The sequence below is a fragment of the Callionymus lyra genome, chromosome 19, assembly GCF_982586985.1.
Source record: "Callionymus lyra chromosome 19, fCalLyr1.hap1.1, whole genome shotgun sequence".
Lineage (NCBI taxonomy): Eukaryota > Metazoa > Chordata > Actinopteri > Syngnathiformes > Callionymidae > Callionymus > Callionymus lyra.
Window position 1 is genome coordinate 6135542 of NC_141836.1, and position 24059 is coordinate 6159600.

General features: G+C 40.1%; 3 protein-coding genes across 6 annotated transcripts in view; 2 read left to right on the forward strand and 1 right to left on the reverse strand.

The window, feature by feature from the left end:
- Position 1: 1 nt before the first annotated feature.
- kiaa2013 (KIAA2013 ortholog) lies at positions 2-6504 on the reverse strand. 2 transcript variants are annotated; one of them, XM_087780731.1, is made up of 3 exons: positions 5257-6504; positions 1216-2069; positions 2-507 (listed from the first exon to the last, which is right to left on the reverse strand). In XM_087780731.1, the coding sequence occupies exons 1-3, from the start codon at positions 6212-6214 to the stop codon at positions 481-483; spliced, it is 1839 nt and encodes a 612-aa protein (XP_087636857.1). In that variant the 5' UTR covers positions 6215-6504; the 3' UTR covers positions 2-480. The 2 variants fall into 2 exon arrangements, with proteins under 2 accessions (XP_087636857.1, XP_087636858.1); XM_087780732.1 differs by lacking the exon at positions 2-507 and having other exon boundaries at positions 552-2069.
- Positions 6505-7385: 881 nt separating this feature from the next.
- LOC148059147 (syntaxin-4-like) lies at positions 7386-10374 on the forward strand. Its single transcript, XM_087781767.1, has 9 exons — positions 7386-7578; positions 7721-7825; positions 8004-8103; positions 8163-8237; positions 8867-8937; positions 9011-9119; positions 9179-9231; positions 9305-9586; positions 9670-10374. Exons 1-9 carry the CDS (start codon positions 7429-7431, stop codon positions 9745-9747), a joined length of 1023 nt encoding a protein of 340 aa, XP_087637893.1. The 5' UTR covers positions 7386-7428; the 3' UTR covers positions 9748-10374.
- A 436-nt stretch (positions 10375-10810) lies between these two features.
- Positions 10811-24059, forward strand: part of plod1a (procollagen-lysine, 2-oxoglutarate 5-dioxygenase 1a) — a 13372-nt gene continuing 123 nt past the window's right edge. The window contains exons 1-20 of one of the 3 annotated variants that reach the window (XM_087780730.1): positions 10811-10965; positions 11501-11592; positions 12255-12385; positions 12568-12731; positions 13013-13125; positions 13190-13253; positions 14463-14560; positions 15979-16080; positions 16144-16275; positions 16338-16459; positions 17008-17112; positions 17199-17324; positions 17395-17536; positions 17596-17709; positions 19566-19631; positions 20016-20120; positions 20440-20586; positions 21792-21917; positions 22086-22211; positions 23719-24059. The exon at positions 23719-24059 is cut by the window's right edge and continues 123 nt beyond it. In XM_087780730.1, coding sequence (XP_087636856.1) covers positions 10890-10965; positions 11501-11592; positions 12255-12385; positions 12568-12731; positions 13013-13125; positions 13190-13253; positions 14463-14560; positions 15979-16080; positions 16144-16275; positions 16338-16459; positions 17008-17112; positions 17199-17324; positions 17395-17536; positions 17596-17709; positions 19566-19631; positions 20016-20120; positions 20440-20586; positions 21792-21917; positions 22086-22211; positions 23719-23874 — 2307 coding nt within the window. In that variant the 5' untranslated portion in view covers positions 10811-10889 and the 3' untranslated portion in view covers positions 23875-24059. The remainder of the gene's footprint in view (positions 10966-11500; positions 11593-12254; positions 12386-12567; positions 12732-13012; positions 13126-13189; positions 13254-14462; positions 14561-15978; positions 16081-16143; positions 16276-16337; positions 16460-17007; positions 17113-17198; positions 17325-17394; positions 17537-17595; positions 17710-19565; positions 19632-20015; positions 20121-20439; positions 20587-21791; positions 21918-22085; positions 22212-23718) is intronic. The other 2 variants (XM_087780729.1, XM_087780728.1) reach the window with 2 other exon arrangements.

A 24059-nucleotide genomic window follows, 5' to 3' on the forward strand; every position in this document is an offset into this window, starting at 1 on the left:
TGTAAAGGTTTATCCTGTTAATATCAATTTTATACACACACACAAAATTCCCTTTGGTGTTTAACTTCAAAATAAGACATTCAATGTTGCTTCCAACTTATTTATGTTTCAGTCTCTTCGCTTCCCATCAATCATCGTCTAAAATCGTCTTCTTTTCACCTTTTCCTCAATTATTCACCCTTTTTTTTTTTTTACACTCATTCATAAAAACTCACCCACGTATGTCACTCAGCATCACTAATCCGCCCACACATGTCAAGTACTTAATGTCACATCATCTTAAAGAAAAACTCCTTCATATAAACATTAATAACCATTTTCAGCTCGTATCGATCCAACCTGTCAACATGTTCCTCTTCTCGTCTCAAATAATCCTTCTGCCTGAGGAACTTTGCTCACTTTCCTAAGAGCGGGATCGCAGACCGAGTCCGGAGAGAAGCCGGTGTCGACGGAGGAGAGCGGCTCTCGATTTCCATTTTTCTAGATGTCCTCGGTGTTACCGAAAACCTGTGGTCAGAAGTGATGTGTTTAGAGAAGATGCCAAAAGACGGTTCTCATCTTTTTTGTTTTTATTATCAAACTTCATTGAAACAGTGGAAGGGGAAAAAGAGGTGATCACGTGACGGAGAGAGAGATAAATTACGTTCATACATCAATTTTTCGGTTCGATTCGTCTGAGATGGACCTTCGGTGGTCGAAAGAAAAAGGGAACATTTCACCAGGAAAAACCCATCGTCTGCTCTGTGATGAGAAGCAGCTGCAGAAGCGATTCTTCTAACATATTTATAGACGTGCTTTTCTTTTTTTCTATCTTCAGCTGTAAAGATCTGACCTTAGATACTTCCCACGGGACCAGAAAGGGTTAAAGGTCAGCATCAGGTCGTAATTGTGACTCGAGTTATTCATGAACAGCTGGTTCTTGTGCGACGACTATTGCAGGTGTTTGTTTTTTTTAAAGTGTCTCTGAGAACAAGGTGAGAATTTGTACCTGAAACAATGACCTACTGTTCCTGTGAACTCACACAGACGAGAAGCTCTGAACGGTTGAAAATGTGTGTGTGTGTGTGTGTTTGTGAAGAAACAAAAAGTGCAAAAACACACCACAATCATCGAAAAGAGGGTCTTTTTTGAAATAAAGAAAGTCCACCGACGTACAAGCAGGAAATCAAACGTCCCACAGAAGGATGAGCGGCAGATTCTCGCCGGAGTCTATACCTTGCTCCTGAAGAGGGGCTTGGCCCCGGGGCCGCAGTACTCGTTGTAAATGAGCTTGAAGAGGAAGAGGTGAAAGAAGGTGATGAGCGAGGCCACGCTGAACCAGAACAAGAAGGGCAGCCCCGGGTACCGGTTGGCCATGTGCTCCTCGTGGGCCAGGATGCCCCTCAGGTGCAGCGTGTGGCGGAGCTCCTGCAAGTGGCGCAGGTCTGTGGAGATGTAGAGCAGAGGCGTGATGGGCTGCGTTACCATGACCGGGAAGGTGTGGCCCTTGACCTCCGAGGTCAACTCCACCGGCTCGTTGAGGCAGCCGGCCTCGCAGGCGTAGAGCTTCACCGGCTTCTCCTGCTGCTTGACCGACACGTGCAGGAAGGGCTTCCCCTCCGCGTCCAGCAGCACGGCCAGGCTGATCAGGTCCTGGTTGTAGTGGATCCCCCGCAGGGCGTAGCTGTTGTGCAGCACGTCCGGGTCGGCCTGGAACTGCAGGTGGTTCTCCGTGAACTGGAGGCCGCCGAAGCTCAGCACCATCCCCTGCATGGCGCCGTGGGCGCCCGCCGCCACCAGCACCTTGCAGCCCCGCTTCTGCAGCGTCAGGGTCCAGAGGGTGACCAGCTGCAGGATCTGGCCCGTGCTGGTGAGGCGGGCGGGCCACAGGTTCTCGGCGTGCATGGTGGCGTGGCCGCTGAAGCAGTGGTCGGCGTAGTTGAGGCTGGACTCCAGGCGGAGGCGCTCGTCGCCGCTCAGCCGGCGGTCCAGCAGCGGCGCCGAGGAGGAGGACAGGATGTAGTAGAGGGTGGTGTTGACCGTGAGGCTGGACGGGGTGTGAGAGTCCGTGATCTTCCTCATTTCCACACCTGGACGCAGAAGAACAGAAATGTTACGCAAATCGATCAACAATCGTTATCTTTGTGACTAACTTTTAAAAAAACAATTGAGATTTTTTGTCCATATATCGGTTATTTTTTTTAAAGTACAGTATTTCTACTATTGTGTGTATTGGCAAAAATTTGGCGATATGATACATATGATACTGTGATACTGTAGTAACGAGGATATATGTGTAGTATTGCAGAGTACTTCACACAATGGTGAGATGTTGGAGTGCGATGGTTAAGAAGGTCTTGTATGTGTGTATTGTTAACTGTATTCACAGACCACATGACGAAGTCGTAACTGCTTTCATTTGTTTTCAAACCAAAATATGTCCAAACATTATTTAAAAGCTGCTGGAGTCGACTGTATCCTCTCGTCCTCAGTAAGCGCTGGGACCGCTGAGGGTTTTTTTATTGTTCCTTTAGCTGCGGAAGATGTAATGACTGCTGCCATCTAGTGACCCAACGCTTAATTGCAACACAAAAATGAACAAATGCTTTGAATATTTCAATTGTAAATAAAAAACTGTATTTTAGTGTGTCTCTGTAAGACTCGGAAGATAAAATTCATATCACGATACAGGGGCAACAATACGATATATTGTGATACTGAAGTAGCAAGTATATATGTGTACTATTGTCCAGTACTTGACTCTGGAGTTGCACAATGTACAGACCACACGACTCTTGACGAAGTCGTAACTGCTTTCAATCGTTTTTAAACCAAAATATGTCCAAACATCAGCTTTAAAAAACTGCTGAAGTCGACTGTATCCTCTCGTCCTCAGCTGTCATATCACTGATTTCATTGTTCCTTAAGCTGCGAAGGACGTGAAAACTGGGGTTGAGTTGCAACACAAAAATGTTAATTAAAAATAGAAAATTACATTTTATTGAAATATAAACTACGATGAAACTAATAACAAAAAATATGATTTGTAACAAAGAAATTGAAAAATATTTTTGATATAGTATTATGAAAAAATATATATATTTAGGTGTATCAATTATTTCTCCCAGTTATGGTGCAAAAAAGTTTTTTTAACCATCTTGGTTAAATGAGCTGCTTGGCAGAGGTTTCCCTCAGTTCTATCTACAGTACAAGTTTATGTTTGTTCTAAATACTCTGGGATGTAATAAACGCTGCTCCTTCAGAAGAGGAACGAGTGCAAATGTTAGGCGTACGTTGTAAAATGAGAACTCGATTGGATATGATCATAAAAAGAACCGGAATCATTCACACAACTGGATCCTGTTTCTCTCTTCTGACCTAAACTTCTACCTCCACAAATTTTATTCGATTTTAACCGTTCAAACTTTTATTCCTCTTTTTCTACCCTTTTTCCCCCCATTCACTTCAATGGGGAAACTCTTCAACTCATGTTTCAACTCCTTCCACTGTAACCTACTACTTCTACTACTCATTCCACTACTACTAATTCAACTCCTGCTAATTCCACAACTACTAATTCAACCACAACTACTTCCACTACTACTAATTCCACTACTACTAATTCAACCACTACTACTTCCACTACTACTAATTCAACCACTACTACTTCCACTACTACTAATTCAACCACTACTACTTCCACTACTACTAATTCAACCACTACTACTTCCACTACTACTAATTCAACCACTACTACTTCCACTACTACTAATTCAACCACAACTACTTCCACTACTACTAATTCAACCACAACTACTTCCACTACTACTAATTCAACCACTACTACTTCCACTACTACTAATTCAACCACTACTACTTTCACTACTACTAATTCCTCTACTACTTTCAGTACTACTAATTCAACCACTACTACTTCCACTACTACTACCAATTCCACTACTACTAATTTCACTACTACTAATTCAACCACTACTACTTCCAATAATACTAATTCAACCACTACTACTTCCACAACTACTAATTCCTCTACTACTTCCACTACTACTAATTCAACTACTAATTCCATTACTACTAATTCAACTACTAATTCCACTACTACTTCTACTACTAAATCCACTACTCTACTACATCCACAACTACTAATTGCTCTACTAATTCCACTACTCTCAATTCCACTACTACTTCCACAACTACCAATTCCACTACTACTTCCAAAACTACTAATTTCACTACTACTTCAACAACTACTAATTGCTCTACTAATTCCACTACTATCAATTCCACTACTACTTCCACAACTACCAATTCCACTACTACTTCCAAAACTACTCATTTCACTACTACATCCACAACTACTAATTGCTCTACTAATTCCACTACTATCAATTCCACTACTACTTCCAAAACTACTAATTTCACTACTACATCCACAACTACTAATTGCTCTACTAATTCCACTACTATCAATTCCACTACTACTTCCAAAACTACTAATTTCACTACTACATCCACAACTACTAATTGCTCTACTAATTCCACTACTATCAATTCCACTACTACTTCAACAACTACTAATTTCACTACTACTTACACATCCACTAATTCCACTACTACTTCTACTACTAATTCTACTGCTACTTCTACTACTAAATCCCCTACTACTTCCAGTACTACCAACACACTGCATTTTCATCTGGAAATGCAATCTTTCTAGTTGCCTTTGATCTCAGCGTAAAACGTAAAAGAAAACAAGGCTGGATCAAATCTCGCTGCATTTCAAAAATATCCTCTACTAACTTCAAATGATATATATATATATATATATATATATATATATTAATAATAATGTTGGTCTGCTCAAAGGTTCTGGTGTTTCTGGTCAACTGACAGGAAATAATGTGTTTTTAGTGTGTTCTAAAAAAAACAACAGGTTTCCTTCCTCAAGCAGCAGCTTCTGGTGTCGATCCTCCTCGTGACCATCATGTGATCAAAACAACCTCTTAGACCTCCTGACTTTAATGGAGGTGCTGGAGTCATGTTGGCGTCTTGTAAAAGCTACATTTGATTCAACAATTCTTACCTCACTTGACCTCACAGCACACTCATGACTCATGACTATGACCCATGACTCATGGTCACCATGTGAACATAAAGAACCTGCTCTGGTTGACCCTCAGCGAGACCTCAATCATGTCTGTGTGGTTCTAGCTAAAGTCCTACAGGTCGTGCTCAGCGTCAAAGTACTGGACGGATCACCTGAGATGAAGAGGTCCATCCAGGCCTTCTGGTGATCCATCACCAGGTCGTCCTCGCTGACCCTCAACAGATCCAGCAGCTCTTTCTTCGCTCCTTCCTGGAGGCCGCTCAAGGTCTCCTCCAGCTTCGACGGCTCCAAGGCGTCCGAGGTCCAGACCACCGACAGGACGCTGCTGGTGTGCTCCGACTTGGCGAAGACCTGGATGCGATTGTTCACCTTCTTGGTCGCCACCACCACCAGCACCACCCGGTTCTTCTCCACGGAGACTCTCCCGGAGGAGACCACCATCTCCCGGTCCTCCACTTTGACCGGGCTGGAGAAGAACTTCGCCCCGGAGACGTGACCGTCGGGCGAGACCTCGAAGGAGGCCGACCTGTCCGACGGGTTCTTGATGTGGATCCTCTGAAGGAAGACGTTGGGGCGACTCCGGTGGGCGATGAACTCCTCCCTGACGGTCACGCAGTCCCGCGCCGAGTGGGCCGCGGCCGGGGAGGCGCAGCGGACGGTCAGCACGGATCCTTTACGGAACCACAGCATGGACGCCTGCACCTCCGCCTGTTTCCCCTCCAGATGGACCCCAAATCTCGGGGCGTATTCGGTCACGTGGACGGGCGGCGAGCCGGGCTGCGAGGACGACGACACCCACAGCCGGTTGGCGTCGACGTCGACCAGCATGTGTCCGTTACCCGTCACGAACGGAGTGTCCACGGGGTCCAGCGGGCTGCCGTACAGACCCTCGCCCCGGTCCACCAGAGAGCTCCACCTGTGGATCTCACCCTGAAGGCACTGGCCGGCGATCCCGCCCGGCATCACAGAACTCCCGAACAACCTCCAGCTCGGTCCCGGACCCAAGTACCAGTAGAAGATGAGGAAGACCAGCAGACCCAGAATAAGTCTTCTGGCCCAGCTGCTGGACAGCACGCCCGGGAGTCCTTTGAGTCTCTGCTGCAGCCACATGGTGTGAAGACGACGGATCCGGAGACGAGGGAACACCAGCTTGACGGAACACCAGGAGTCGAACCTGCAGAACTGGCTGTACTACCGTCGAGCTAAGTTAGCATAGCCGGCGACAACTCGCTGTGGTGACATACCGTCAAAGCGTGAGCGAGTCTTCGTCACGTCATGCTACTTATAAACGCCATTAAAGTGGGAAAAGGAAATGGCAGCCAATTTGAAAGATATTGTTGTTATTCTTAATGACGAAAAGAGTATTTGCTGCTGTCACTACAAGACTTGCCCTGTTGCCGTAAAGCGTTTCGATATACACGGAAGTGTCGTGACGATGTTGTTATCTCTGTAGTTGTGTAAACAACCCTCACTTTTTTTTACTCTTTTAGATCTTAATACCATTAGAATAAAAAACGAATCACATTTTTCATCTTTTGCAAAATGTTTTTCCTTTTTTATATAAATAAACCTGATTCTATACAGACATAAAAAAATGTTTAGCTCCAACCCATAGTTGCTACGTCTCCAAAAAAAAAAAATTTTTAATTAACAATCGATTTTGGTAATATTTATTACCAACTTAATCACAACAAAAGTGTTAAATTTAAATAAATAAATAGTTGAAACAGGTATTTGGAAATAATAATAATTATTGTCCATGTTCACTTCTTCCACATGTAAATATGTACTTTTCTAAAGTAGTCTGTGTGGAATAAAAAGTTTTAGTAATAAAAGAAGATCTTTAGATCGTTTTAAATAATTGAACTTTAATTCAGGAGAACTTGAATTAATCAATCAAATGTTGAAATAAAGTGAGTAAGTAAGTTATTAAAGGTGAATATTATATTAATAAAAATAATATTTAAGGTCTAAATTATCTTTATCTTTTAATAAAAAAACAGATTCATTATAATAATAATAATAAAAAAGAATGCATGTTAAGGTGCCAGAAAAGATGCAGGTTGAACTAGTTTCACATATTTAACTCTATTTATATCTATTTTTAATCCGTGAAATCTCAAAAGCAACCGTAACTTACTCACGTTAAATGGCTTAACATGAGTAAATAGTGCACTAAATGATAAACATGCCGCTCAGTTTGCTGTCTGGGTTCCATTTGTTTGAGATGTTCCTCATCCGCCAACCTTCCCTGGCACCAAACCACTTGACTCTTGGCAGTATTTGGACTCAGCCCTGCTTAACTTGTTCCTCTTGTTCCACTTATGAAGTTGACTGACACAAGTGGAACCTCCTTGAACTTTCATTTACAGTCCTGGAATAACCGATTCGATGTCGGAGCTCTAAAGTCTTTTTATTTTTATTTCATCTTTTTTCATTTAAATATGACAGTCCCAACAAAAGAATGGGAGACGGTGAGATTCGCTGAAGAGAAAATGTTGGCTTTGCATGTGTGTGGTTCACATTAACGCCAATGCTATTTTTGCATAATTTTCAAATTCAACTGCTAGAAAGTGTCTGGAACTCTTTTATTTTGAATCCCTTCTTTTCTCACAGGTTGTTGAAGGTTCGGACCAGATCGATGAGGCAGAATTGCTGATGGTCACACCTGAGACTTCTTTCATCGAAGAGGTAAATGCGAATGAGATCTTCTTGAAAAAGGTAAACACTCCACGACACACCTGTTTGTCTAACACTAGGCAGTACTGGAACACTTATATAAACAGTTGACTTGTTTTTTTAAACATGGTTATAAAAAAATAATAATTACATGTTTTACACTTACTGTACAAGTGAGATTTCAATCATCAAGGGACCTAATGTGTCGAGTGAACGACAGGTTCAGGAATCTCACGAGACTCTACAGGGTCTGGAGATCTTGGTGTCAGAGCTTGAGAAGAAGCAGAACATGTTCCTGAAAGAAGAGCTTCCAGAGTATCGTAAGTGATTCGTGTCCTCCTGTCGCACCAAACCTCTCTGAGCTTGTGTCGACCCACAGGTTTGAAGAAAGAACTGCAGACCCTGAGAGACCAGATCAAACTGTTGGCAAGTCGATTATGCCAGGAACTTAAAAGTAAGCATTTGTCTTACCTTTAAACTTGACTCACACAGAAACACCTGCCAGTTAATGCGACATTGTTGGCCAAAGTAATATGTTTTTTAATGCCATAACACTTCTAGCTACTAGCTAAGCTAGTATTATAGCATTCTTTTAGTTTTTTAACTAATATGTGTGACATTAACCCTACACTATCAACTATGTAAATTAGCCTGCTTGAGACCTTGGCTCTTGCAAGGGTTGTGGATCTGTGTCCTATGAGGTCACTCAAATAAACAGTGTCTTGGTAATAGCCAGAACCCATTTGCAATATGAGATGGTGTGTTAAACTAATGGATGGATATAAATCATATTTTTATGTTAGAAATTATACTTTTATTTTTCAGATACATCAATGTGATAATTTGAATTATTGAATATATCACAATTTCATTATAAAGTATTAAATATATTTATATGTTAGATGCCTATGCTTTTTGGGACTTTCTGTTCATTAGGAGATTTTCTTTCCTTAAAAGTATATAGCATTTGTATTTACAATGACATTGGAACGTTCATTATGCAATTTCTAAAATTTTATTTAACACTTTGGTCCTCTAAAAAAACATTTGTTGAGCTCAAAATACTTTGTTCTCTTTTGCCAGGTATTGAGTCGATAGAGGAGGAAGATGATGGACATTGTCTTGCTGTCAATGTTCAGACACAGAAATCGCAGGTGAAACATATACTTTAACTTGAGGTGAAACTCTCGTGGTTACGTTCATAGTATTTGGAGTATTTCTCTGCAGCATGCAGTTTTGTGTGAAGAGATCTTGGAGCTGCTGCGACACTTCGACACCGTCCAGGACGAGTACCGAGATCGCAACGTCGAGATAGTTCAGTGGCAGCTCAAGATCAGTGAGTACCTGGCGACTTGGTAGAAGCTTGACTTGTGGTTGATCTGGACCTGGTTTCAGGTGGAAAAAATGCAAGGGTTGAAGACCTGGATGAGATGCTGGAGAGTGGAGAGGTAGTAGATCATGTGTACCAACATGAATTTATTTAAGATACTGGTCATCATGATTCTGGTCTCTGTGGTTCAGATCCTGACCAAGATTAAAGCCGGCCGTCAGGCTCTGGATGAGATGGAGTGTAGACACGATGAGATCCTGAAGCTGGAGCAGTCTAGGAAGGATCTTCATGAAATGTTTGGAGGCCTCGAGGAGAAGAGGGAGAGTAAAACAAGACACCTCTTGCCTGACGGTGTCTGCGACGTGATGGACAGCGTCAAGTTCAAAATTTCACACTCGAGATTGTCGGAGTTCAAGCACGACTTTGAGGACGCCATCCATCATCTGATGCCGCACAAAGTAGTCGTCCACAGGGTATAATGGAGATTGGATGGGGGCCGGGGGGGTCTTGTGTCGACCAACAAGTTTTCTGATGTTAACTTTTTCTCTTGACGCAGAGAAAGATCTGGTTGCTGAGTTGTCTCTTCTTCCTGCTCCTGACCCTCGGAGTTATTCTGGGCGTCACCTTCAGTTGACCGGAAACAATCCACCGACGCAAACACAGAGAGATGTTGAATCGATCCGGAGACCACCGCCGGCGTCACGGCCACATTTTCAATCACGTCATCCGGCAGAAGAAATGAACTGTTGTCTTTTCAAATTTTTACAAAATGTTTATATGGAGTCAGAACTTTGGTGCCACACTTCAGCAACTCAATTTGCAGCTTATAATTCCTAAATTGTTCTCAGAAAATTACCCAGAAAACCTGCTGTTTACGTGATCAACACGTGGACAATTTACAATGGGATAGTATATCAGAGAAAATGTACGTGGAAATATAAATGTAAATGTAGAGTATTATTTGATTGTTCCTAATTTCATGAAATCATTCATTCATTTTCCACCGCTTTATCCCTTACCGGGGTCGAGGGGAGCCTATCCCAGTATCATAGGGCGAGAGGCAGGGGACACCCTGGACAGGAGGCCAGTCTGTTGCCAGGCACACACAAAGACAGACAACCAATCACACAAACTCTCATACCTATGGACAATTTCCCAAAGTATCATTCATTTTTATTATTCCTTCTTTTATCGCTTGTCGTCTGAATGTTAGTTTCATTATTATCTCTATCTTTAAAAAGTCAACATTAGACTCGTCTTGAAGCGCTACATGAATAAAGCTGGTACGATGTTTCTATTTGTGTTTGTGTATAAAAAAAAAAGTACATCAACGATATCTAAAAACGTTGGGAAACAAAAACTATTTTCAATTATGTTCTTTATAAACCGATTTCAAGCGATACATTTAAAAGTTAAAACTACATAGTATAGTCATTACACTGTTCTGCCGCTAGGGGCACCTGCTCTCTCCCTCTGGCAAACTGCGTGTGCGACGTGCATCTGCGCACGTTTAGCAAAAAACTTTTTCACCGTTATTTTTTTTTTCTTTTACGTTTTTTTTTTGTCATTCCGTAATCCTTCTCTCTTTTCTACTCTCGAGTAAACTTTTGAAACATTTCTAAAAAAAAAAAAAAATTTAAACAGTTGTTCCAGTGTAGTTCCAGGGGGGCGGGGGTGTGTTCAGGGGGGAGGGGTCGGGTTCAGACTCGTCCTGGACCGTAGGTTCCGCGCAGAGAAAACTTTTTAAAAGACTTTTTATCTAAATCCACATCAGCCATGGAACTTTGTGTTCTCATAGTGTTCCTGTTGTCCGCTCTCTGTCCCCGGACCCGCTGCGAGGAGACCCCGGGAGGTGAGTCCCATTCGAGAACGTCCAGAACTTTCCCCCAGAACGTGTAGGATCTTGTCCAGACTGGAATCCGCTAGAAAGTTACGAGCGTGTTTGTAAACCACCGAGATTTGTGTACATTGGTGTCGCTTCTGGAAACTCTTCCAGTTAAAGATCTTTTTTTTACTTTTCTTTGTCTCGTTTTTTTTGTGTAATGTTTATGTTTAGTTGAGGTTTAGGAGCCGCTGACGTGGACAGGGATGTTCTCATCTGGAGGGGGGGTGTCAGGGGATCTCCTTCAAAGTTATAGTCATTTTTAACATCTTTAAAAAGTCAACAATATTCTAACAGAATGATGTGATTTAAGGTGAAATATACACTTTATTAAACATGTGTTTAAACTACATTCTCCCCCAAAAAAGAGTGGAATGTTTGCACATCTGTCCACATGTTTGTTTATGTGTTTTGACTAGTTTTATTTTTTTCTTGACTCTGTTGAGACAAGGCGTGAACTTAAGTTTTCTTTCACACATTCTGATTTCAATTGTCTGTCCTGTAGATGAACTTCTAGTCCTGACAGTCGCCACCAAAGAGACCGATGGATTCAAACGTTTCCTGAAGACGGCGAAACACTTCAACTACACTGTCGAGGTGAGACTCGTTGGAATTATTGTCACTAAACGTTGTCCAGTATATTTTCCCTGTTTTTTATTAAAAGAACATGTGTATTTTGTCGGATCAGTTTGGGTTCCACTCCCAGAAAACATCTGCCTTGGTGCTTGGTTCTGTTTTTTCTATTGCTTATAGTGTGTTTTTATCTTATTTCACTTTTTCGTTCCACAACAAATCCTATGTTGTGTTTACGAAACTGGCAATAAAAGCTTTTAAATTATGATTCTGATTTAGTGGAAGTATCTATAAAATAAAGTGTGTCAAATAAAGTTTGACATACTACTTGTATAGTATGTTATGATGAGAAAACACAACTTAGAAAAAAGATTAGATTTCACATTATTCATCGTACATATCTTTATGTAGTTTTTTAATTGAAGAATTCACCTCCATTGTGTCTTGTTTATTTTAAGTGACAAAAAAGCTAGTGACAAATGAACATTTGGTCTTTTCTTCTAGCTCAGCTCTCTTATCCAATTATAAAATTATTGATTAACAATTGCTCGAGTTATTTGAGCATCATCTGTATTTTTACATAAATTACATAAGTTAATCTGAGGCAGAATGACTATTATGTTTTGTATATTTCTTGCTCTAAATGAAAACTGTTGAAATAGAATCTGATTCTTTTGTGTGTTTAGGTTCTGGGTCAGGATGAGGAGTGGGTCGGGGGGGACTACATGTCTCCGGGAGGGGGACAGAAGGTGCGACTTCTTAAGGCCGCCCTGGACCAGATGGAGGACGAGAACAGAATCATCCTGTTTGTCGACAGGTACCGACTTTCCATTCCTTCGATTAAACTCTCTATAAAATCTGGAATACAAAATCAAAAGAATCCACTTCCTGCATCGACTTCTAGCGCTGATCCGAGAACAGTTAACACAACCCTCTCATTAGTTTCTACACTTGACTCACGCAGCGCCGAACGTTTCTATTCTTGTTTTTTGCAAACAGCTACGACCTGGTTTTCGCCTCGAGTCCCAAAGAGCTGCTGAAAAAGTTCCACCAGGCCGGACACAAGGTGGTCTTCTCCTCCGAGAACCTCATCTGGCCGGACCGGCACCTGGAGGACAAATACCCGCACGTGAAGGAGGGCAACAGGTTCCTCTGCTCGGGAGGTGAATATTAGATTTGTGGATTTTTATCCGCTCTTGGTTAGTTTTCTTCGTACACGTTGCAGGTGGTGAATGGAAAAACAAAGCTGTAAAAAAAAAAATGTGCACGTTGTTAGGAAGTCGCAGGCTAATGATCAGGGCGAGAAACAGAAGGACTTAATTGAGCATCAAGCTGAGGCCGTAAAAACTCAAGCTGCTTAAAAGTGTTTACTCAGCAACATTTTCGTGGTCCCGGGACCAGAACCATGTGACGTTTTTTTTAATTTTTTTATGGCTCCTCTCAGGTTTCATGGGCCGTGTCGCCAACCTCAGGGAGATGGTGTCCTCCTGGAGTGGACGGGACGGCGACAGCGACCAGCTGTTCTTCACCAACATCTACATCGACCCCGAGAAGAGGGTGAGATGAACACGATGGTGGTGGTTTGACCGGATTCACACTTTTTTGCTTTCCGGTTCTCCAGAAGTCCATCAACATCACGCTGGACAGCAGATGCAGGTTGTTCCAGAACCTTCTCGGATCTCTCGGTGAGAAGGTTTTTAATCGTCTTTTTGGAGTGAACTGAACGTGGAAGAAGTTTTTCCTTGGGATAGAAAGAATGTGTGAGCGAGCTGTGAGATCCATATGTTGCTGAACTAACGTTTGTGTGGGACTCCCCGAGGAAAACCTTCTTCCTCCCCTTTTCATTTGCTTAACAGCTGCTTGACCTCCTGTCGTGCCTTCATCTCATGCCAGTGCATACTTTCTCTACTTCCTGTCAGTGTGAAGGAAGCAAATCAAAACACTTTAAAAGATTCAACACTTTAAAACTGCACTTTTATAGATTTGTTTCTTCATTATTATTATTCAATTAAAAGTTGCTACAATTAAAGAAAAAAAATCAATTGATTTTATTGAAGCAACTTTTTAATTTAAGCCAAAAAAAGATTGAAAATATATATATTTTATTGAAGAAACTTTTTTAAATTAAAGCACCTTTTTATATACTTTTATTTTAAGTGCTTTTAACTGATTAAGATTTTATTTTTTATTGACATATGTAAGATTGTCGTTGATATAATTGCGTCACAAAATGAGTGTTTTTTTTAAATTTCAGACTTTTTAAAAAAGATTAAAAAGACAAACAAGCAGCAAATGACGACCCATGATGAAAAATAAACGTATTCATATTAAAATACATTAATTGAATAAATAAAGAAGTTTTTATATTGAATGGACTAAAATAATGATAGAACTCAACACGAGAATTTGTCAGAGGCTCCTCATAGAATGTACTTGATTTTGTGTTGTTTCTTAATAGTATATACAAATATATATATATATATAATACAAATAATTACGATTATTATTATTATTATTTTCTTCTAAAACCCTGGTCTTTCCCAAAAAGAATATGGTCATATGTTTGTCTATTTTTATAAGCGTATTAAAAACGCTACATCAAAGTCTTGGGGCCAAACGTGGACCTCAAAGTCGTTTAATGAGGTTCTGAAGATGGAAGTGGATTTATGTTGACGTTTTAAAGATGCCAGTGTTTAAGATAAGATAAGAAACAGGGAGTATGGATGTCAACAACCATACACAGATTTCCAATAAGCCTAAAAAAAATGTTTTGGAAGGACAAACACTGAGAAAATGAAGGTAGATTGAGCCTCCGAGTATAAAAATACTACATTAAAATCGTACTTCCTGTTCAAGATATTTCACTAATGTTTTTGTTCACTGTTGTTCTCCAGACGAGGTGGTGCTGAAGTTCGAGGACGGACACGTTCGAGCCAGAAACCTTCTGTACGACACTCTGCCGGTCACCATCCACGGCAACGGACCCACCAAGGTACTTTTGTTTGAGTACATGGAGAGAGTTTTGAATGTTTTCGAGGTGTTGTTGCAACTATTTATACGTTTATTAAACAATATATCAAGCCAAAAAAACTGTATTGCATAGATTTTTAACTGCAGTTCTTTATAGGGGAAGATTTGTTTCTTATTCAATAAAAAGTTGCTTCAATCAAAGAAAAAAGATATTTAAGCAAATTTAGTTTTATTGATTATATATTTTTGATTGAAGCACATTTACTTTGATTTAAAATATATACTTTTTAAGGGACTTTTTCTTTTTTTTCATCAGAGCTAATTTTCTTCATTTAAACCACTTTTTAATTACAATTATATATATTTAGTTTAAGAAACCTTTTTGATGTTGGAATATATATTTTAAATTAAGCAATTTTATTTTGTTGAAGCACCTTTTTTTTTTACCTTTCTTTTGCTTTAAACTGATCTTTATTGAAGCAATTAAACACATTTTAATATATTTTGTGTTTATTGAAAATATTGTTTTTGTTATGATACATATTAATATTTTATTTTATTATACACCTTGACACAGAGATAACACAAGGGATACCACACACACATTTGTTTTCTGGCCTTTGGGTCACCTTTAACCCAGAGATAAAACAAGGGATACCACACACACATTTGTTTTCTGGCCTTTGGGTCACCTTTAACCCAGAGATAACACAAGGGATACCACAAACACATTTGTTTTCTGGCCTTTGGGTCACCTTGACCCAGAGATAACACAAGGGATACAACAAAAACATTTTATTTCAGGCCTTCGGGTCACCTTTAACCCAGAGATAACACAAGGGATACAACAAAAACATTTTATTTCAGGCCTTCGGGTCACCTTTAACCCAGGGATAACACAATGGATACCAAAAACACATTTTATTTCAGGCCTTCGGGTCACCTTTAACCCAGGGATAACACAATGGATACCAAAAACACATTTGTTTTCTGGCCTTCGGGTCACCTTTAACCCAGAGATAACACAAGGGATACAACAAAAACATTTTATTTCAGGCCTTCGGGTCACCTTTAACCCAGGGATAACACAATGGATACCAAAAACACATTTGATTTCAGGCCTTCAGGTCACCTTGACCCAGAGATAACACAAAGGGATACCACAAACACATTTGATTTGATTTTAAGAAGCAATTAAACACATTTAAATGTATCTTTTGTTTATTGAAAATATTGTTTTTGTTATGATATTATTATTTTATTGGAGCACATTCTTTACTTGAATATATTCATGTTTGATTGAAGCATCTATTTTCCTTTCAAGTACCTATTTTAAAAAAGAAAAGAAAGAAATCTTAAGCAGTGCTTGTCGAACTCTGTTCTCGTAAACACAGGTTTATTTATACGACGGTATTTTTAATGCTGACTCATCGCCCGCAGCTGCAGCTCAACTATCTGGCGAACTACATTCCCAACTCGTGGACGTTCGAGTCCGGATGCACGACTTGTCACGAGGATCTTCGCCCGCTCGCAGATGTTCAGGTTCCGTCTACGGCGTCTCGTGGCTTTACTCTCTGAGCTGATGCTTCCTTCTCCTCACGACAGGAAGGCGATCACCCTCTGGTCTGGATCGGGGTCTCGATCCAGCAGCCCACGCCGTTCGTCGGCGTCTTCTTCGATCGTCTGCTGAGACTCCAGTATCCCAAGGACAGACTCAAGCTCTTCATTTACAACAAGGTCTTGAGTTGCTTGAGTCTTGTGTTTCTGTTGAGATTTCACTTCTTAAAATCTCTCCCCAGGAGACGCATCACGCGCCGCAGGTGACTTCTTTCCTGAAGGATCATGGGAGTCTCTATAAGGAGGTGAAGTCCGTGGGACCCGAGAGCGAACTGGACGAGGCTTCGTCTCGTAACCTCGGCATGTGAGCAACAAATCTTCGTCGGATGTTATCTGGTCAAAAATAAGCAAGAATTAGGTTCATATTTTCTTTTTTTATTCATCAATCGATTTGCTTTTGATTGGTTAAAAAGTATCTGTACCACGTTATAGTCGACACTTTTTTTTAATAAGTTAGTTTTTTGGTGCATTTGCTCTAAATTCTGCAACAAAATGTCAACAAATTTAAGAAAAAAAGCTTCTTTGTGAAGTTTATTTGTACAACAAGTCCTTTAAATAATTATAAATGATAAAAAACAACAGTATTTTTCTATAATTGTGTTAAATAAAGTTTATTCTGTCCATTTTTGGAAATATTTGAGCTTCTCTCTGACTCACTTGTATTTAAAAAAAATCATGTTGTCTCTAATTATATTGGTTTCCATGACGACAGGCTCAGTGATGAAGGCAATAATTGTGGCTTTAAACTTCTTTCCTGCATGTTTTACTAACAAGTGTATTTTACACACATTTTTTACATTACATTTTTTTTTAAATTATAGTTTTCACTCACAGACTTCCTCTTCTTCTCAGTGACACGTGTAGAAAAGACCCGGACTGCGAATATTTTTTCAACCTGGACGTCGAGGTGGTGCTGAAGAACGAAAATACACTCAAAATTCTCATCGAGCAAAACCGGTGCGAGACCTTTTTTCTTCTTCATCTTGTATTTTCAGTTCAATCGTTGATTAAATGACTCGTTTTAACAAGTTAATCCCCCGCAGGCCCATCATCGCTCCCTTGATAACCCGGGTGGGTCGCCTGTGGAGTAACTTCTGGGGGGCTCTGAGCCCCGAGGGTTACTACGCCAGGTCCGAGGACTACGTGGACATCATCCAAGGACGACGAGTGTGAGTTCTTGTCGGTCAGAACCTTCTCTGATCTGCTTGGAAGTTGAACCTATTTTTTTTCCATTTCCAGGAGCGTGTGGAATGTCCCGTACGTGTCCAGTGTGTACCTGGTGAGAGGAGACCTCCTGCGGTCGGAGCTCCTGGACCCTCGACTGTTCTCCTCCGACACCCTGGACCCCGACATGGCCTTCTGTCAAGGCGCCCGCAGCAAGGTCGGACCTCGTGGTCTGTCGTCATGTCCTTTGAGTTTTAATGTAGCGTTCCTTTCCAGGGGGTCTACATGTTCGTCACCAACATGCACACCTTCGGTCGCATCCTGTCCACGGACAACTACGTGACGAGTCACCTTCACAACGACCTTTGGCAGATCTACGAGAACCCTCAGGTGCGAACAAGTACTTTCATGATAAATATTTAGTTTAAAAAAACAAAGAATAGTTTTTACATTTTCTATATGACAAACAAGACACGACAAACATGCACAGAATTAACGCTTGTGTTATCTCAGGGTCAAGGTGACCCGAAGGCCTTGAAAACAAATCTGTTTGTGGTATCCGTTGTGTTGTCTCTGGGTCATGGTGAACGACCTCCACCACTGCTCATGTATTCATGGAAGCCAGGGAACACAAAAACATTCATGATTATTAAAAGAAAAACACAATAAATACTCTCAAACACACACCTAACATTCACAGACACACACTAAACAATCATTAACATTCACACACTAGGCCTCCACTTTCACTATAAATCACAATTGCATAAAAACACACACTAAACATTCATAAACACACAATAAGGTTCACAAACACACACCAAAACATTCACAAACACACACCTAAAATTCACAAAAACACACCTAACATTTTCAAACAGACCAAACACCCACTAAACATTAATTAACAGTCACAAACCGGCATCTTAAATTCACAAAAACACACCAAACATTCATATACACACACCAAACATTCATAAAAACACACAAAATATGAATAAACACACACCAAACATTCACAAAAACACACCAAACATTCATAAACACACACCAAACATTCATGAACACACACCAAACATTCATAAAAACACACAAAATATTAATAAACACACACCAAACATTCATAAAAACACACAAAATATTAATAAACACACACCAAACATTCACAAAAACACACCAAACATTCATAAACACACACCAAACATTCACAAACACACGCCAAACATTCACAAAAACACACCAAACATTCACAAACACACGCCAAACATTCACAAAAACACACCAAACATACATAAACACACACCAAACATTCATTAAAAACCAAACATTCATAAACACACACCTAACATTCACAAAAAAACACCAAACATTCATAAACACATACCAAACATTCATAAACACACACCAAACATTCATAAACACACACCAAACATTCATTAAAACACCAAACATTCATAAACACACACCTAACATTCACAAAAAAACACCAAACATTCATAAACACATACCAAACATTCATAAACACACACCAAACATTCATAAACACACACCAAACATTCATAAAAACACCAAAAATTCATAAAAACACACCTAACATTCACAAAAACACACCAAACATTCATAAAAAAACACCAAACATTCACAAAAAAACACCAAACATTCATAAACACACACCAAACATTCATGAACACACACCAAACATTCACAAAAAACACCAAACATTCATGAACACACACCAAACATTCACAAAAACACACCAAACATTCATAAACACACACCAAACATTCATGAACACACACCAAACATTCACAAAAAACACCAAACATTCATAAACACACACCAAACATTCACAAAAAACACCAAACATTCATGAACACACACCAAGAATTCATTATTATTCACAGACACACACCAAACATTCACAAAAACACACCAAACATTCATAAACACACACCCAAACATTCTTTATTGTTCACATTTGTTTTTTGGCTTTTGGGTCAACTTGACCCAGAGACGACACAAGTGTCATAACAATATCACACACAATTCCAGGAAATTCTGTCTCGTCCGTTTCTCTCTCATTGAAAGTGTTTGACGTCAATCATCTGCTCCTCGTCTCAACGTCAGATGAATTGATAACAATATCAACATGAATCCACTTCGATCTTCGAGCCACATCACATGACTGATGTCGTCCCGGATCTTGAGTTTAACACAACTAAGTTGTGCGTCTTCCTTCTCTGCAGGACTGGCAGGATCGCTACATCCACGAGAACTACACAAACATTGTCAAAGACAATCTGTTTGAAACTGTGAGTGAAACAACAAACGATACACACACATCAAAAATTCAACCCGGAGTCGAACTACATTTCCTGTCCATGTCTGATCTCAAAGCTCACCGAGTCCAGTCGCCCCGGGTCACATTCCAGCCTCGAGTCGACCGGATCATAAAACAATATGAATAAACCTCAGTATCACCAGACAACATAAGCTACACTCGACATTCCTGTGAGAAGTCAAGTAAACAGATTCACTCTAACGCCATATTTGGACGTGCAACCTCGTCCCTTCGGATTGAGACACTTTTAAAAGCAGAAAATAAATATACTTTTTAAAGCCCTTATGTCACAGAATTATTTTAATAAGGTGTTGCATTTTTGTCGCCTCTAACCGAGTTGTGTGTTTCTTCCCAGCCCTGCCCGGACGTTTACTGGTTCCCGGTGTTCAGCGAAGTCGCCTGCGATCACATCGTGGAAGAGATGGAGAACTTTGGGAAGTGGTCGGGCGGACGTAACGTGGTGAGTTGCTCCTCCCATGATGCAACACTAATAGACCCAGGGACTCATTCATTCCTCGTGCTATTGGACTGTTTAATTCTGACTTCTGGAGTGAAAAGATGATTCTATTACATGTTAATCTTTGCATACTTTGTCTTTGATCTAGAACTTTCTTTTTATTGCACTTTGTTCTTGTTCTGCTATCCTTTATGGACGTAAAAGAACCTTAGTTGCTGCATGATAAAGAAATGAAGGTGGTTGCGTTAATCGATCCCGCCACCAGAGGGCGCCCGTCCACGTATGTCACTCATCACAAGTTTGCGTTTGTGTCGCCGACCAGGACACCAGGATCCAGGGGGGCTACGAGAACGTGCCGACCGTCGACATCCACATGAACCAGATCCAGTACGAGAAGGAGTGGCAGCAGTTCTTGGTGGAGTACATCGCGCCTCTGGTGGAGAAGATGTATCCGGGATACTACACCAAGGTGAGGCTGCTGCGCTTTGATGTTTACAGGTGAAGAAGAATGTTCCGAGACGATCTTCCGTGTGATGGATTTAAAACACGCCTCAACACACCAGAGTGTAAAGAATGTTTTGATTGTTTAATAGAAAGTTGATTACAGGTGAGAACGACTTTGTTGCACAGTCAAGGTAAATAGAACCAACATTAATACAATACTGTGTCACTATTCAACTGGACTATCATTAAAAAAAAAGTTTTCTTTTCCTTAATCTTTTTTGTTTTATTACTATAATTATTCTTAATTACTTTTCCTTTAAATCATATTTTAATTATAGTTGTTTATGGTTAATATAATAATGTATTTATTTACAATTAATACACAAATATTCAATGAGTTTGTTCATTTTTTTTGTTGAAATTAAACGTTTGGCCACTAGATGGCAGCAGTCATTACGTCTTCCGAAGCTAAAGGAACAATGAAATCATGTGAGATTACGTCGATGACTGTGGACGAGAGGATACAGTGACTCCAGCAGCTTTTAAAGCTGATGTTTGGACATATTTTGGTTTAAAAACAAATGAAAGCAGTTACGCCTTCATCAAGAGTCGTGTGGTCTGTAAATTCTGCAACACCAGAGTCAAGTACTCGACAATACTACACATATATCATACAGTATTAAACTGCAACTGTATTGTGATACTACATCATTAATCGCCAGATATTTACCACTACAAACCTCAACTATTTAGTCATTTTATACGACTTACAGGAGCTTTTGAAAACACAAAGTTGTCTCAACTATAAATAAAAAATGTGACTTAAAACAGTTTACCTCCAATCAAACTTAACATCAAGACCAACCAAGATTACGCTGATCAATATTCCAGCGTTTTAAGACTAAAGATCCCAAATTGATCTAAAAAAAAAATGTGGAAAAACTACATCATGCATGACTTTAAAAATAACTCTGGACATTTGTATTCTCTAACTGGAATGTTCCACCTCTACTGATGTTGATCCTGCAACATGAGTTTTATTAATACATTTGAAAAATGCTATTGATTAAGATGTTTCTTAAATAAAAACAGTTTAATGTGAAGCTCTTGATCTTTAGCTTCCGAGGTGCAAATATGTTGAATGTTGGTGATCAGAGTAAACGGTCTTGGCGTCCGAGGGCGACGATAAAGAACCGTGTTTGCGCCGACTAACGTCTGGTCTTCCATCAGTGCACCAACCCCCTGTGCTTCGTGGTGAGATACAAACCGGACGAGCAGCCGCTGCTCACGCCTCACCACGACGCCTCCACTTTCACTATAAACATATCTCTCAACAGCAAAGACCTGGACTACCAGGTAAACCATGGGGAGCAGGTAACGGCTTGGAATCGATGCAGGTGGTTGTCCAGCTCTCTCTGCCTCCTCCACTGCCCCCCGATGCTCCTCTGTGGGAGTGGGACCAGAATGACATGGAACCCCCGCGGGCGCTTGCATGACTCTTCTTCTTTCTGTTTGTGTCCGCAGGCTCAGTTTGACTTGGCCTTTGTAGTTAGATATAAGCCCGACGAGCAGCCCTTTCTGAGGCCGCACCACGACGCCTCCACTTTCACTATAAACCTTGCGCTCAATCAGTTCGGCTCTGACTACGAGGTGAGTTTGGAGAACTTCCTTTCGGCCAAACACGACTCAGTTAGGGCTCCGCTTAGCTGAAGTAAGGTAGACGTTCTCCAATCGTTTCAGCATGAAGGACCCGGAAGAATGTCCCTGGTGTTCGTCCGTCGCATGTAAATCTATTTTTCTGCGGCTGACGCCTTCCGTTTGTGTCGTTTCTCTCTTTGTGACTTGGTCTTTGCATGGGTTCAAGTCTGGTCACGTCGGAAATGAGGCGCCGTTGTCTCATTTCCCTGCATCGGGAAGTGAAATATGTTAAAAGTGATGTCATTATTACGAACACTTTGATTTGTTCAAAATAGTGTTGAGATTGTATTATGTGAGAGCAGCCCACTAGTCTTCCCATTGTAGAATGCTTTAAGGAATTTCATAAACATAAGCTGTTTTTTTTCCCAGGTAAATTCATTTTTCAGTAACAAATACATTCAAAATAAAGTAATAATAATCAATATATGTAAGTAGAAGTATCTGCTTTCAACCAAAAGAGAGAGAATTTTGAGAATTGATTTGCATACAACAAAGAAGTAATAAAATAAAAGTGTTCAAAAAATGTGTTTTTATAACAATCATTTATTTAATCATAGATTAAATAAACAACATAAATAGGAAGATCATGAACTGAAAGAGGAAAAAGAGTGAAGTTTAATCTTGTATATAGAAAGTTTTAAAAAGTAAAATAAAGTACTGTGGGCTGATATAGTAACTTAGTTCCTGTATTTTGTAATAGTCAGACTATTTATATTAAAACATGTTATTTAATAATGCATTAAAGTCATCGTAAGGCCTGCAGGAGCTTAAATAATGTAACTTATATAACCTGCCCTGAAAACATTTATAGCTCTAATCTGTAAATGAACCCAAACATAAGGAAAGATTGACAGAAAAGAAGATAATCGATGAACGAAAAGAAAGTGGATGTTTGTTTATGCTGTAAACTAGAATTCAGTGATAGCTTAAGAACTTAAGAGAGTTTGTCTTTTTTACAATTTATTTAGACACAACATGAATGTAACTTCTATAGACCAGAAGTTATGGACCATTAGAACATTGAGTCGTTGAATTTAACATTTTAAAGGTGGAAACTTTTATTTTTATTTCAAGCATTGTTCTTATCTTTAAATCATGAAATCCAATCATTTGTCTTGAAAAGTAAATTTTCAAAGAGAAATTTGAATGTTTTCTAAATTAATGTTTTTTTAAAAAAGAGTTTGATACTTTGATTCCAATAATTTATTATATTATTATTATTATATTAGCCTTTTAAATTCAATATAGAAACCTTGGTAGATTAGTGCCATTATATTGAATTTCAAAGGCTACAAATGTAAAAATGAATTCAATGATTCAAAATAATAAATTCAATGTTTCAACGTTTGAAATGTTAAATGAAAACATTTAATACTGTGAAAGAAAATGAAGTGAGGACCGTATACTCGCTGACAGTTGAAAAAGGAATGATGTGTATTAAGTCGCGTGTCGTTCACAGGGCGGTGGATGTCGGTTCCTCCGCTACGACTGCGCGGTGACGTCTCCCCGCAAAGGTTGGGCCCTCATGCACCCCGGTCGCCTGACCCACTACCACGAGGGCCTGCCCACCACGGCCGGAGTCCGCTACATCGCCGTGTCCTTCGTGGACCCCTGAAACCCCCCCCACCACCCTCAAGGCCAGCAACTCAACATTATCACCCCGGCTTCTTTTCACTTCCCTCACCTGGACCCCAACATCCACACGCTGTCAGGGAGACGATCAGAACCTCATATTGAGGTCGACCCAACATTTCAACTGACAATCCGACCTCTGAAGCTTTATTTGAAGCAGCATTTTTA